This window comes from Hyla sarda, chromosome 4 (assembly GCF_029499605.1).
Source record: "Hyla sarda isolate aHylSar1 chromosome 4, aHylSar1.hap1, whole genome shotgun sequence".
NCBI lineage: Eukaryota > Metazoa > Chordata > Amphibia > Anura > Hylidae > Hyla > Hyla sarda.
The window spans coordinates 284,703,342-284,719,311 of NC_079192.1; the positions used below are offsets into that span (position 1 = coordinate 284,703,342).

Consider the following 15,970-nt stretch of genomic DNA (forward strand, 5'->3'; position numbering starts at 1 on the left):
AATTTTAGTCTCATCACTTCAAATGAATTTGTGCCAGAAGGTTTGAGGCTTGTCTCTGTGCTGTATCAACAAATACTGGCAGACAATTTGAACACATCATCCAGGAAGCTGAGCATGGCACGTACTAGGACATTCCAACATGACAATGATCCAAAAAACAAGGCCAAGTCGACCAGTCATTGGCTACAGCAACATAAAGTGAAGGTTCTGGAGTAGCCATCTCAGTATCCACACCTCAATATCATTGAGTCACTCTGGGGAGACCTCAAACACCTCTTCACAAAAATTCATGCAAGACAGCCCAAGAATTTAGGGGAATTGGAGGCTTTTTGCCAGGAAGACTGGGCAGTTTTACCATCTGCGTAGATAAAGAGCCTCACCCACAACTACCACAAAATACTTCAAGCTGTCATTGATGTTAAAGGGGGCAATACACGGTATTAAGAACTGGGGTATGTAAACTTTTGATCAGGGTCATTTGGGTAGTGAATATGATTTAAAAAGAGTAAACACAATCGTTTGACAAATGGCTTCAGCCAACCACTAACCATGAGTGAAAGAAAAGTTTTTGTTTTATCATTCATATTCTCTGAACATTGGTGAATTATTGGTGTAGTGTTCCAAACCATTAGTTTTGAACACATGTTAAAAAATAAAGATGTAAAAATAAACATTCTCTGCATGTAGCTGCCTGGCTACTGGGACTGGACTACATCCACTTATCTTAGAGCCAAAACTGAACTTAGCCTGCAACAGCACAGCAAGGTAAAAAGACAGTTGGGAAAACCCCTTTAAAGGAAAACTGTCACATGTTCTCTCCCGCACTATCCACAGGTACTGATGGATAGTGCAGGAGGCGCTGATTCCTACGATCCCTACCTTGGCCGGATCCGCCCCGCCATTCGCCTGTAATCTTATTATATGTGGAAATCTGGCTGTAACTGGCACAAGCAGGGTTTCTGTAGCTTAACTGACACTGATGTCATCACCGCCTGTCTGCAGCGCCGGCCGCTTATGATATTATATTCACCCCCCCCCCCTCCCTCCAGTTAGGAGCGGCGAAGAGAGGGAGAGCTGGAGGGAGGGGGGATGTATATTCATTTGTGGGCGGCGCTGCGGAGGGGCGGCGCTGATGTCAGTGCCAGTTAAGCTACAGAAACCCCACCTTGCCAGTTACAGCCAGATTTCCACAAATAATAAAACTAAGATTGCGGGCGAACGGCCAGGCGGATCTGGCCAAGGTAGGGATCATAGGAATCAGCGTCTCCCGCACTATCCATTAGTACCTGTGGATAGTGCGGGAGTAAACATGTGACAGTTTTCCTTTAAGGACAAGCCATCAAAATTTGAATGGTGGGTAATCCAATCCCACTACATATCAGCTGATTAAAGGTCTGGACATGGCCTGTTACCGCTCTATTAGATACCACTCCGTACATTTGGTGGGGATTGTACCTGGTATAGTGGTTTGTCCCGATTACTTCTTTGGGAGCAGGTGCAATACCAGGTAAAGCACCTACTAAAATGCTGTGTGTGGTAGGGAATGAAGAGGCCACAATAACAGAGTGCAATGGCTTCTGCCATCCATTTATCAATGGAGGTTCTGGACATCAGGCTACCACTGATCGAATAATAATTGTGTACCTTTAGCAGTCCTGGAAAACTCCTTTAGCATCAGTAGACTTTCTTTAAAGAGAATCTGTCAGGTGTTTTATGCAGCAGATAATGGGAGAAAAGTGAAGCTAAGTTTATATGGTCTGAAGGAGGAGCAGATCCTGAGAGGACTCCAAGGGGAATAAGAAGGAGTCCTGCTTGCTCCACCCACACAAGGGGATTGACAGTTTATTTTGTACACACACGGATCCAGGGAACACTGTCAATCATGGTGTGTGGGTGAGGCAAGCAAGACTTTCACTGTCTCTCCATCCAGTCCTGTCAAGATGTACCCTGTTTTTTACTTAGGAATCCTGCTCCAGATTATATAAAGCTATATCTCACAGTGCTGAGCTTTTCTCCTCTATTACATGCTGCTCTCAGAACAGTATATATAGCTGGACAGGTTTTGTAACGCCACTCCCCCTCATAATGTTACACCATGCCCCCTACCATAGACATGAATGGAGGGGACATGACATTATGCTGGGGGCGTGGCGTTACGTCATATCTCGAGTCCCGGATACCGGAGGTTTCCGAAACTGGAGACGCAGCCCCGCTTACAATGCAGGTGCTGCAGGGAGATCGCGGGGGTCCCAGTTAGATCTCGGAATACCCCTTTAATAGCTACATTGTTAAATGTTCCGAATAAAATGGATTATTAGTAATTCATCATGATCTTGCAAACAGATCTTGTTATGGTGTGTTTACTTGGATACACTGCCTAAGGGGCAGCAACCGTGCGTACATCTATGTCATCTAAAATAACAAAACTGGATTTTGTTAGATAATTTCATGTGCTGCGCTTGAGAGCTTTGTTATTTATTCTCAGGTATTGGTTTCCAGCAGCATTCTGCGCCCATCAGTTTTTATTTATTCTACACAGATCTACAGCTCTACAGTGAACAGCAAGATTTTGATTTACTAAATGTTTGTTCTATTTGTATAGTTATCTTAGTCTTTTCCATATTTTGTAAAAAAAATTATGTTCAATTTAGGCCTCACATACAAGGAATGCCAAGGAACTAATAAAACACAGGCATTTTATTAAATATCTTCTTTCTCCAAACTGTGGCTACAGAATCATTACATACACTGTCTGTGCAGGACTTATATATGTGGTTGATGGTGTCTTAAAGTCCCACATGGACAGTGTATACATTTGTGAAACTGGCGAATCATAAATAGACTACTTTTGGCCTATTCAAGTCTATGGGCCCATCAACAAGACATTATGCATGCATGCATGTCTACATCCCTTTTTGATAGGAAACAAGCAAGTTATTTGGTGGGGTTGACTGCTGGGACCTCCATCAGTCATAATAAAAGAAACCATAAGGAGATGGGAATACCGCTTAAATAACTACACAAATAAAAAATTCATGGCACAAACTTAGTATTACTACTTTTTTTTTTATAACACTACAGTGTTAACTTTGAAGAACCATGTTACAGTATTTGCTGAAATTATTAGGAAGGTGGAATGTTCATATCTTGCTAATAATTTCAAAAACATCAATATGCAAGTTGGAATAAGTAGATCTAGGCTGTATCTTTACTATACACCACCAGTTTTCAATGCATAGTTGTCCACTAGGCCAACTGAGTAATTCTCCCGTCTCCATCCACCTCTGTCTCCACCAAAATGAGGATTCATTTTCTATTCGTGTGTATATGTAATACAGGCGAGCAAGTGAATACCTTATGTTTTAAACTGGTCTTGCTAAGTGCCCCCTCAGCCCTTTCTACCCTTACCATGTCCCAATATTTTTTAAGTCTAGGTACATTCACTTTTTATTTATTTTTTTAATCTTTTTTTTAGATACACTGGAAACCCATAGGAAATCATTAAAGATTATAAATGATACATGTCTACAACCAATATGGATTTAAAGATACAGTATTAGTAGCATTAACGGAGCCTGTAATTATCTTCATCTTAACTATGCACAGAAATTTCACTAAGACATCAAACTTATGGTGATGATAGAACTTTTTGTTGGCAATTTGTTTAGTATTACAATACACTCCGTAGTCTACGGTTATTAGAAAACCTCATAGACGGCTATCTTGTTTTTGCTTCTTAATGCTCAGTAAAATATTAATGTATGGTATTCTATAATTATTTATCATATAATTAAACATACACATCCAGGCTCTGGGCTTGTTATAATTGCCAACAAAGACCAGAATATGAATAAACATGCAGTATGGATTTTTTGCTCATATTGTTTTTGACACCATCTGTCTCTCCCTAAATGGATATCCTGATAAGAAGCATTCACATTCCATTCATTAATTTGTGCAGATGGAAAAGCAGCCGTAACGGTTTGGATAACCACATGAGACTCTATAGACACAGGTAGGAATTGCATAATTTCACAAACTCTCTTCATGTTGGCAGAAGATGTGCTAGATATTCAGCGCTGCTCTAGGAGAAATCAAAGCCGGCTTCCCAGGAGGCCACGAGGGACTTACTAAATACATGCATAAGTGAATTAATGAAAACAATACAGAAGGCACCTAGATGGCAGGCTATTAGAACTATGGCAAACTAGAGCGGGTCAAAACAAGCTGTGTATCTTCAGGGACAGCTGAAGGGGAACATGGTCTCCTCCCTGGCATGGATCCATTTACAAAGGCCCTCCTTGACTCCAGTCTCTAGCCGGGGGATTAGTATAAAGCTTGCCCTACTTACTAACCAGCTGTAAGACACAAGTGCCAGGTTTAAGTTACCGCATTTGCCTTAATAAATGGTTATGCATTACTAAGCAGGAGGGGGGAAACAGAGATTGGTGTTAAGTGTGGGAATAAGGAAATTTTAATTCGAAAGAAGAGTAAGCCTTTAAAATGATTTTCCTCTTTACCATGAACAAGAGCTACCAGCACAATGTTCCGTTTTCCACGAGGCTGTAGAAGTGAGTGGTCATAACTTCTATGACTGTATAGATTCATTTTGTTGCCAGTCTTCTTCTTCAACCTTCAATTCCTCCAATTAAAATTGACTTTTGCCAGAGAATTTAATTTTAAAACTCCAGTAATGGCTCAGGCCACAGGATACTTGTTAAAATTTTTGCGCTGCCACCCAAGCCCGAGACTTCAGCGTTCAATCTAAGGATTTGGCTGAAGTCCCATACACTTGCATAAATTCCCATAGACAAGAGCTGGAGTTGTGTCTTAAAAGTTGTGTCTGGGCCCCAAAACTTATAGTTTAGGCGCAATGGTGATCCTACCTGGCTTGCAGGTTATGGTAGAATGGTTTATCGACTTCTGACACATATTTCACTAAAACAATACATCGTGTGATGTGGTCCAAAACTGCACTACAAAACCTTGTCAATTTGGGGGGAAACCCATGCAGTTTTGCTGTATGTTTTCTCACTATGTGGCACACTACTGGGCACTGTAAATACATTTATAGGAGGTACTCCCACACACACACGATCCGCAACTGCAGGTTTTACCCAGCAAATCTGTGGATTTTACAACTGGGGATTTGCAAGTTCAAATCCGCAGTGGATCCAGTCAATGTGTGAATGCACCCATAGTGGGGAAAAGAGAGCAAAGATAATAATGCTACGCTGACAATATGTTTTTTCATCCTGTTAAAACACCCTCTTTTGTTGGGCAAATTTACCACTAAAACAGGATGCAACGAGACGCAAAAATAATGCACAATCTCGTTTATCGTAAAACAGATGTCAAAGGCAACAAAGTGCACCAGGAGAGGCATCATGTTTAAAATGTATTTCAAGATTTTTTTTTTAAATAAATCTTAAACATGATGCCTATCCTGGTGCACTTTGTTGCCTTTGACTTCTGTTTTACAAAAAACAGGAAGAACCTTATGTGAACATAAACTATGATTATAACACTTCCATACAAGCTCCTTTGATCCCACGGAAAAAAGTATGTATTTTTTGCCTTTCTTTTACTGTGAATTCAAACAAGACTATCAAAGGCTTGTACACTAATGGAGTATGTGCACATAGAGGACTTTTGACAAGTGTCCATAATAAAAAAACAATTCCTGTGAGTTTTGTTTGAAGCTGAGGGCATTTGTAAATATCAGTTCACAGTAAAAGCTGCAAATGTCTTTATGTCAGTTTTCTTAGCCATGGTGTGTCTGTCCAAAATTTTGGCTTTTCATGCATAATTTTTGTGTAGTGGTTAAAAACAAAAAGAGAACCATAGCAGTAACACTGCATTAAAAGCATACAAGTTTGTGGGTGTAGACATGATAGGCAATGTTATTTATTAACAGCAATAAATGAAGGTGTTAATTCATGCAGGACTAGGGTGCATTGAGGGTTATATAAATGTTGAATCATGAAAACATACCCTAAAGGGGTACTCCGGTGGAAAACAATTTTTTTTTCTAATCAGCTGGTGCCAGAAAGTTAAACAGATATGCAAATTAGAAAATTTTAATCCTTCAAGTACTTAGCTGCTGTATACTACAGAGGAAGTTGTATAGTTCTTCTCTGTCTGAACACAGTGCTCTCTGCTGACACCTCTGACGGTGCCAGGAACTGTCCAGAGCAGGAGACATTTGCTATGGGGATTTCTTTCTGCTCTGGAGAGTTCCTGACACGTACAGAGGTGTCAGCAGAGAGAACTGTGGTTAGACAGAAAATAACTATACAACTTCCTCTGGAGCTTCCAGCAGCTGATAAGTACTGAAAGGATTAACAATCTAAAACAGAAGTAATTTACAAAGCTGTTTAACTTTCTGGCACCAGTTAATAAAAAAAAGTTTTCCACTGCAGTACTACTTTAAACTGTACAGATAATGTTACATCAGCAAATTCTAGTTAATTATAACAAGTCAGGAATAAAAAATAAATAAATATTGTACACTGCCAAATATTTGGGCAAATCAATATGATTTACTGGAAAACAAACAAAAAAAAAAAAAAACTATCTATATACTTAAAGGGTACCTGTCACCAAATAAAACTTTTAATATAGTGTTCCTTGTGTAATTAGCAGACACTTTCCCATTCACTTGCTTTTATAATCATCAACATAAATATGTTTAAAAAGAAATATAAAAAAACGGCCACTAGGTGGCGCTGTTCTGTTCCCTGCTGCTATTAATACAGTGAGTTTGGTCTCCTCCCGTCCTGGCAGGAGCCCGAACTCAAGGAGTGTTTCTCTGCACTGAGCCTGTTTGACAGCTGCCCAGAAAGTGAAAGCTCCACAGATTCTCACAGAAAGCTGACTGAAGCCTGCAGGAGAGCCTCAATGATAGCAACACAGACTGAAACATTCATAGAGCCTGAGGTCTTCTATTCCCCATAGCACTGCAAAAATGTGAGAGGGGAAGTTGTCCCCCAGCAGGCTTCAGTGATGTCATGCCTGCTGGGAAACGCCCACTTTCTCTTGCTGGGAAATTGCACTATGTGAGCAAGATGAAAGGTATGATACAGAGATTTTTAAAGCTCTGATTTTTTTTTTTAAGGGCTGGAGGGGTGTTAGGAGTAGTTCGTGAACACAGCCTGAGTTAGTTTAGAACAGTTTATTTGGTGACAGGTACTTTGTAATGTGCACATAACAGATTATTTGACAAAATCTTAATTTTTTTCAAGTGAAACTCATAAAAACTCATCTAGGTGGAAATTTATATATATGTGAAGTTTATAATTTAATGAAAAGTTACATTCGAAAATAAAGTGTATAAATTGAATGTATAATTTTCAAGTATAATGTTTAAAGATGAGGCATAAAGCGCATTACTTAAAAAGACACAACCTATTACTATTGCACACCAAATATTTTACCAGATCACTAGAAATATTTAATGAATAGAAAAGAAAACTATACACTTCATGTGAACAGATTTTTTGGACATATGCTTTTCTTTTCTCCAGTGGTCCTTGTGGCCTATGGTGAGAAGTGGAACAAATTAAAGCCCATCCAGGTGGGAATTTATAGTTGTGAAGTTTAGAATTCAATGAAAAATTTAATTCTAGACTAAAGTGTATAATTGAAGGTATAATTGTGAAGTATAACGTGTGAATGGGGTTTTATGTGCATTTTTATTTTTTTTTTTTAAATCTTAATTGGAAACTAAGAGCTAAAATCCCGGCAGCTCAGACGGGGACTTGGAAACCTGGCAATTTATGAGTCCTTTGAATTCAAGTGTGGATTACTGTTACCTGCAAAACTCAGGAAATTTTCTTATTTTATAACATAAACTATCACGCAAATACTAGAAAAAAAAAAGAATCAATTCATTAGTACCACCCTGTAAGTGACTGGGAGCCGGGGATAAATATTTGCCTATAAATACTTCTGTAATGACAATTTCTCCTCAGCTTTCCATAAAACAAAATAAACATAGAACCAATGAACCTGGGAATGTGTTTTATGTCATACCTACAACAGCCCCAATGAACAACTCAATTAACAGCTTTATTAAGTGTTTATTAAAAATGCAATTTTCTTGCCAGTTTATAAATATTGAATTTGCTCTTTAGACTGTGAAACCACAAGAAGGATGTATCTTCAGCGACACACAGAAGCGAGGTTTCAGCTGTAGTGTCATCAACAACTAAGCAGCATATCTCGGCTCTAATTAAACATAGAAGCAATCAATAAACACGGCTGTAAAAGGAATATATTAGTCTAGTGCGAGGATTACATATGTATACATTTTCCTATGCTATAAAACTATACACAATGACAAATCGACTTCTACACCACATGTACGGACATTAACCGGACTCCATTCAAGCCATTTCCTAATAACTATATGGGATATGTTGCCTTAAATAACCAACCAGAGTTTTGTTTGTATTGATCTTGACTTGCATAAAGTAATAAGACAAGATTTAGGACTGTGTTTGTTTTATATGGAACCAATTAGGTCCGGAATGAGTATACATGTTGGATAATCTATAACACATCGGAGAAATAGTTTTCATCTTGTCAAGAGTATGAGGAGCCTTTATAGCATGGTTAAAAACATTTTTTAATTTAAAGTGAACACTAGGGTAAAATAGACATACAATGATAGTTATTACGTTCTTTAAGATGAGGCATACAGCACAACGAATGCTTACAAAAGCAAGATTTATTTTGCACATAAAAACTAATGGCGTCCCGAGAAAATACAAAGCCATCTTTCCCACTCAAACTATTTTTTTTTTAACATAAAGAATAAATACGTTGTGTGCTTACTCGTGCTAAAGTTTGCTACTTCCTTGTGTGTGCCAAACGGTTAACTTGTCCTAGAACCCTTTTCCAATAATGTTAATCCAGGTGCACTAGAAGTCTGTAATAGGAAATTAAGCTTTCCAAGTAAAAGATTTCAGCTGGCAATTAGGGGACACGAGGGAACCCCATTCTCATGCCCAAAATCTGTCTAACTTCACCATTAGCCAGTCCCATATGGACAATGTATCATTTCCTATTTACTGGGAGATTTAATTCGCTACACATACCATTGGTATGATTGCAACTATTTACTTATTGGGTCTACATCTTTCTCACAGGCCTGTCTAGAAGATTTCTTCCCCAAGCAAATTCCTATTTCTAAAGCTGGCCATACAACAAACATAGTTGTTGGCCAAAAGCTAGTTTGGCCATCAACTATCTCTCCTGATCATCCAATAAACACATACACACTTGGCTCAGCCCAGCATGCTTGTGTTCTAAATGAGGATCGGGGAGAAAACCGCTGCCAGAATCCTGGGAGCAAAAGAGTTGGGCAGTTGAAATGCCATATGCCCAATAGTTGGAAGGCACTATAGGCATCAGATGGTCACTTGGTCTCACTAAAATCATATATCCAATACAGTGTCTCCAAAACAGGATGCGTCTAGCTGTTGCAAAACTACAACACCTAGCATGTCTGGACAGCCAAAGGTTGTCCGGGGATGCAAGGAGTCATAGTTTTTCAACAGCTGAAGGCACCATAGTTGGGATACACTGACCTAATATATATGTTCAGCTTTACTGCTAACATTGTTCCACCAAGTCTTGAGATAAGACAGTCTATTTGTTTATTTTTGTAGACAACATGAAAAGGAAAGTCAAAGGAAAGGTATCCTTTACTCAGGACCTAAAAATTCAGTCTGCTCTCCTAGTCTTATAACTAAATACCCTAACCAAGGTTGGGGGGGGGGGGGGGGGGGTTGCTGGCACCTAGTGTCAGTCAAAACAAGCAATGGCCATCTACTAAGGGACGTGTCTTAGTAATATTATGAGCTAAGAATTATTCAGAGCTGAAGTAGAAGGGACTTCAGGATTTCTGGAAGTGTTTACAGCAGGATCTGTATCCAACATATGGAACGTTCTTAATTTGATACTCAATAACGAAAAGAAAAAAAATGACTTCATGTTTTACGACCAACCATCAACAACAGTGTTTTTGTTTAGTTTTACTTTAGTCAGAACTCGTGCCAAATCTACGAGTGTGCCTTAATGAGTGAAATACTTTACAGGGACAAGCACTCCTTGACACAAACTATGCAATTTAAGGAAATAAGATTGTTTAAAATGCCTTGACAGCTCATCCTAAAAGATGTCAAAAGCAGAGTGAAAGACACTAAAGTGCAGGGGGTCTTAGAGGGGTTCACGTTTTTTTTTTAAATCAAGTGGTGCCAGAAAGTCAAACAGATTTGTAAATTACTTCTATTTAAAAATATTAATCCTTCCAGCACTTATCAGCTTCTGAATACTACAGAGGAAGTTATTTTCTTTTTGAATTTCCTTTCTGCCTGACCACAAGTGCTCTATGCTGACACCTCTGTCCATTTTAGGAACTATCCAGATTAGGAGCAAATCCCCATAGCAAACCTCTCTTACTCTGCCCAGTTCCTGACATGGACAGAGGTGTCAGCAGAGTGCACTTGGGGTCATGCAGAAAGGAAATTTAAAAAGAAAAGAACTTCCTCTGTAGTATACCACAGCTGATAAGTACTGGAAGGATTAAAATCTGCAGCACTGGCCTGACGAAGCGCCTCTGCGTGTAAACGGTCCATCGCCAGCTTGCATAACCCCGCATGTATTCCATCTTGCTCCTCTGCATGTGAACCCGCTTCTACTATTCATGTGAAATAAATAAGTCCCTGTTTATAGAACCTGGTGAGTGCTCCGCATCTGTTCTTAAATATATTTTCTAATTTACAAATCTCTCTGGCACCAGTTGATTTGAAAGAAATTATTTTCCAGTGGAGTATCCCTTTAAAGGGGTTTCCCAGGCGAAAGAAACAACCTGTGTATGGCGTCAAAAAGTATCATAAGGCAACTTACTAATATAATGTTATTAGTCATGGAGCACAGATCTTCCTTGTCAGCTCTGCTGTCTGGCTTGTAGCTGTGAAATAACATTACACACTCTGAAAGCCAAGCTTCTGTCCTACTTTTTCTCTCACCTCCTGTCTGCTCAGGACACGCCCAGAAATGTGAAGAAGGGAGCGCCTATTACTGCTCATTAGATTTTAAGGCAGCAGGAAGCCTCTCCCCATCACAGTAGTTTCAGGTTCACTCAAAAAGGCTTCCTGCTAACCTAAAATTTTATGAGCAGTAATAGGCGCTCCACTCTTAAAGGGGTATTCCAGGCAAAAACATCTTATCCCCTATGCAAAGGATAGGGGATAAGATGTCTGATCGCAGGGGGGGGGGGACCCCCCGCAAACTCCCTGCAGCACCCGCCGGGTTTCCGGGACTAGAGACATGACGTCATTCTGGGACTGGAGACATGACGTAATGCCACGCCCGGCGTGATAGAGGGGGTGGAGGTTTCCATAACTAGAGACGCAGCCCCGCATAGAATGCGGGTGCTGCAGGGAGATCGTGGGGGGTCCCAGCAGCGGGCCCCCCGCGATCAGACATCTTATCCCCTATGCTTTGGATAGGGGATAAGATGTTTTTGCCCAGAATACTCCTTTAAGTTGAAGTCTATGCATGGTGTTTATATATAGATACACTGTAGGGATGTCTAAGTGAAAACAAATATACACCTCTAGATATACCTCAGTAAAAGGAACAAAATCAATATAGATGCAATATTACAAAATATTAATATTTTAAGAGGTATTCTGACACCATGTAAGAAAAACCATAAACATGCTGCAAAAGCATATAGCATTTCTTCCCTTTCTGCCCCAGATCTAAAACTACCAAAAATCTATTTGTTTTGTTTAATCCTATACTTCCTGGTTGTACTTGTTTAGCAGTTGCTCAGCATTACAATTCCCAGGATAAATTGCTTTCCCTCAGCTCTTCATCACAGTCCTCCCACCCTGCCAACTCCCCTTTCACAGCAATCCAGTCCATTCCACACCAAGAGCTGCTGTAGAACATCTAATTTTACAGCAGACTATTGAGGTTGCAGCACCTGCTATTCATTACCTGTCTGCTGCTCAGCCTGTAGTATTTCTCAGCACAAGGAAGCATGCTGTAAACACACGTTACTCTCCCAATAAAAATGTATATGTATTTAACAGGGGGCTAGGATGTGGGCTTGAGGCTGAACAGAGTTGACATCACTTTGATGTGGGTGTCAAGCTCAGAGACAAGATCCATCAAAGCCTCCTGAGACAGCAGAGGGGTTACCTTAGTAGAGAGGGAAGAGCCGGGGAACTGGAACTATACTGACAATGAAAGAACTACACAACTTTCTTTCAGGGGTAAATCAAGCAAAACATTCTAAGGCCAGTACAATTTCTGATAACCCTTTATTAGTAAGTAATATAACTTGGGGTGATACCATACACCCCTTTAATAGAAATGGGGATATAAAAATAAAAGCCCAGTTAATCTTTAATTTAAGAAAATATTGTATTGAAAGAGAAGAGTGTGCACTGTATGAATGCCATAGAAAAATTGTTGGAAAATATTATTTTTAATCTCCCAGATAGAAACAGCAAGCTGTAATAATGGAGATACAGTTTATCTGCATGCAGGTCAGGGCGAGTCTACAAAGTTTTATTAATCTGGCTTTGCCTGTGTGGCAGCACATCACCATAAGGGTTTATGCTCGGTGATTTCTAAATATACGCATAGAGAATTGCCTTAACAATTCTGTGAGCTGGAGATTAGCTTTACGGTATGCTCTGTTTACACGTCATGTTATAGTCTCCCAGAAGCTTTCTGCTGCCAACATCATTTGTGTACCAACCTCTATATGCTGGCTTCATGAAATTAAAAGTATTTCATCAGGTAAAAAGAAAATATTGTTCTAAAAAATGTATCCTCATCCATTTCTTAAATTTACAATAAAATTGGCTATATATATATATATATATATATATATATATATATATATATATATGATTATCATCAGCCCAACCTGCCAACTTTGGTATGATTGGCCAACCACCTTATCTGTATGGATAAATTTTAATAAAAATAAATAAATAAATAAAAAAAAAAAAATAAAAAAAAAAAACAGCTGCCACAAGAGAGAGAGCATAGGCACTGGATGCACTTTTTACACAGTTAGCTAAATAACATTAAAGGGGTACTCCGGTGCTTACACATTTTATCCCCTATCCAAAGGATAGGGGATAAGATGCCTGTTCCCGGGAGTCCCACAGCTGGGGATGCCCGGGATCATGCACGCAGCACCCCGTTTGTAATCAGTACCTGGAGCGTGTTCGCTCCGGGTATGATTACCAGCGACCGCAGGGCCGGCGTCATGTGATGTCACGCCTCCGCCCCGTGTGACATCGCGCTCCGCCCCTCAATGCAAGCCTACGGGAGGGGGCGTGATAGCTATCACGCCCCCTCCCGTAAGCTTGCATTGAGGGGCGGAGCGTGACGTCACACGGGGGCGGAGGCGTGACATCACACGCCGCCGGCCGTGCGGTCGACTGTAATCAGACCCGGAGCGAACGCGCTCCGGGGACTGATTACAAACGGGGTGCCCCGTGCATGATCCCGGGCGTCCCCAGCTGCGCGACTCCCGCGATCAGGCATCTTATCCCCTATCCTTTGGATAGGGGATAAGATGTGTAAGCACCGGAGTACCACTTTAAGGGTCTATTCACACGTACTGTATTCTGTGCAGATTTGATGTGCAGGATTCGAAGCAGTGAATATTCATTTAGTTTACATTGAAATCTGCAGCAGAAATTACTGCGCATCAAATCTGCACAAAATACTGTATGTGTAAATACACCATAAGGGTAAGATCACACGACCCTGATCCGCAGCGTAAAATACACTGCAGATCTGTGTCGTGTGATTCTACCCTTATTTCATGGTTATCTGCCGGTGACTCGACCCTTAGTGTGCCTCCAGCTGTCCCCCCCCCCCCCCCCCCCCCTCCTCTGCTCGGCAGGATATCACTGGGGCCTGAAATATGCTGACAGCACTGTGACGTTTCAAGCCTAAGAAGCATGGAGCTGAGCAGCAGCGGAGGGAGCAACGGGGGAGCGCAACAGGGGAGCGTAGAAAGGTGAGTTAAAGCCCGGGCACAGGATGAGTTAAAAGATGTTCGCCGTATATCACCTTTAAGATTTATTTATAGCAGTAATTTACAAATCTATTTAACTTTCTGGAAATAGTTGATTTAAGTTGGTTATTATTCCATAAGCTACAATAAAGAGAACTTGGACATGTGACGGTATAGTAGGATGTTAAAGAATGGAACATTTTTTTTAAATAGAAAAATTGCTGATACAACTTTTATAGTATATATACCAAGAGGAAACACACATGCTACATCAGAATATGAATTCATATGCCTTTTTTCTTTATTATATTTTGTGATTATTTAGATTTTAAACATATTTTAGATTAACATTTTCAAATTTTAGTGATTTTTTATTTGATGGTGCTGGGATACAACAGAGTAAACAGACCCCTCCTTTAAAAGGGAATGTATTATCTAGATTTTTTTCCCTGAGTAGAGCCATATACTTAAACTTGTTCTTTTTTTCTAATCTGTTTCTATTTTTTTATTGGATTTTTATGGGGGCTGCCATCTTGCTTGAACTGTTTTTAACAGCAGGGCCCATTGACTATAGACAACAATGGACAGGAGCTATCAAAGAGTGAAGACACATATGAAGAGATCATTCTATAAGGATCTCTGCTGTGAATGGTGGTGGAGCCATTGTTATTTTTCTACTAGTGTCACCTTTTACTGTACTCCTTATCTGCTTTGAGAAGACATACATTACTGGGAAATGATCTGTACAGAACAGGAAGTCTCAGCTTAGTTTTAGGCCTAGCGGCCATAATGAAAACTAAGAAATTTCAAGATTATTTAAAAATATATAGTAGCATGGAAAATTAGAACAAACATCACCAAAAATTCTTTGAAAATATGGAAAAAATAAAAACCTAATTTAAACAATAGATCATTTTCTGATGACACATTCCCTTTAAGAGCACCCTCCTATTATTATATTGAATAATGGCACATCCAGCATGCAATACTTACAAGTTATACAGCATATCAGCCATATTGCTTCGGTAGTATAAGGCATTGCTATAAGCTTTTTCAGCTTCAGAAATCTTGCCCTGGCTCTTCAACACATTCCCAAGGTTTCCCCATGCTGTCAGATAAAAATAAAAAGAAGTTAATTTTTTAGTTTGCTCCCCTTTAAGATACACAAATAGCAAACATTCTCAGGTGGTTTACTTGATCACATTTTTCAAAACCAAAGGGACTGGTGTCCTGTTTTTCTGACAGTATCATATTAATGACTTTTCTGTTAAGAAATATAGTATTTTCTGCTTGACACCAGCATACAAAATAAGTCCATTCATTCCTGACAATGTCACACTCATTACTGGCCGCGGCAAACAGTGGAGGCTGTAGGCTTTCATCCTAGGATGGCTTCTGTATCAGCTCTCCTGCTGTCAGGCAATAATGCTATGCTACAAAGATCAACTAATAATGACAAATGTTTCAGCACAAGTAATTACTTTAGCGCAGGAAGCGCCTGCTGAATCATGAAGAGCTGCTACAGGAAAAGACAGGAAAAACTCTGCAGAAAGAATAGTTGTCCTCACCAGGACAGTGCAGCTGAGGCCACCGCTCCGGAGCTCAGCAGAAACACGAATCCGAGGAACAATATTGGAGGAAGCCATTTCACTTGAAAAGCAGAAGTAATAAGTAAATGTTCTGTGCTGTAAGAATACCTTTATAGCAGTCAAAATGACAGACTCACTGCAGCTAGTAACCTTCCAAGTGCACTGACATTAAAGGGGTACTCATACCCTAGACATCTTATCCCCTATCCAAAGGAGAGGGGATTAGATGTCTGATCTCGGGGATCCCACCGCTGGGAACCCCCGCAATCTCCCTGCTGCACCCGGCGCTCATCACGGCCATGCGCCTCCCATAGACTTG

At 40.0% G+C, this 15,970-nt stretch overlaps 1 protein-coding gene and 1 long non-coding RNA gene across 5 annotated transcripts in view; one reads left to right on the plus strand and one right to left on the minus strand.

Moving 5' to 3' along the window:
* The window catches only part of TMTC2 (transmembrane O-mannosyltransferase targeting cadherins 2), a 310,935-nt gene that overhangs the window by 117,050 nt on the left and 177,915 nt on the right, over positions 1-15,970 (minus strand). For all 4 annotated transcript variants that reach the window (XM_056574417.1, XM_056574419.1, XM_056574416.1 and 1 more), the window contains one exon: positions 15,056-15,170. In XM_056574417.1, coding sequence (XP_056430392.1) covers positions 15,056-15,170 — 115 coding nt within the window. The remainder of the gene's footprint in view (positions 1-15,055; positions 15,171-15,970) is intronic.
* On the plus strand, positions 954-8,353 carry LOC130369319 (uncharacterized). Its single transcript, XR_008892718.1, has 3 exons — positions 954-1,241; positions 3,962-4,015; positions 8,136-8,353. It is a non-coding gene; the product is annotated as an uncharacterized LOC130369319 (long non-coding RNA).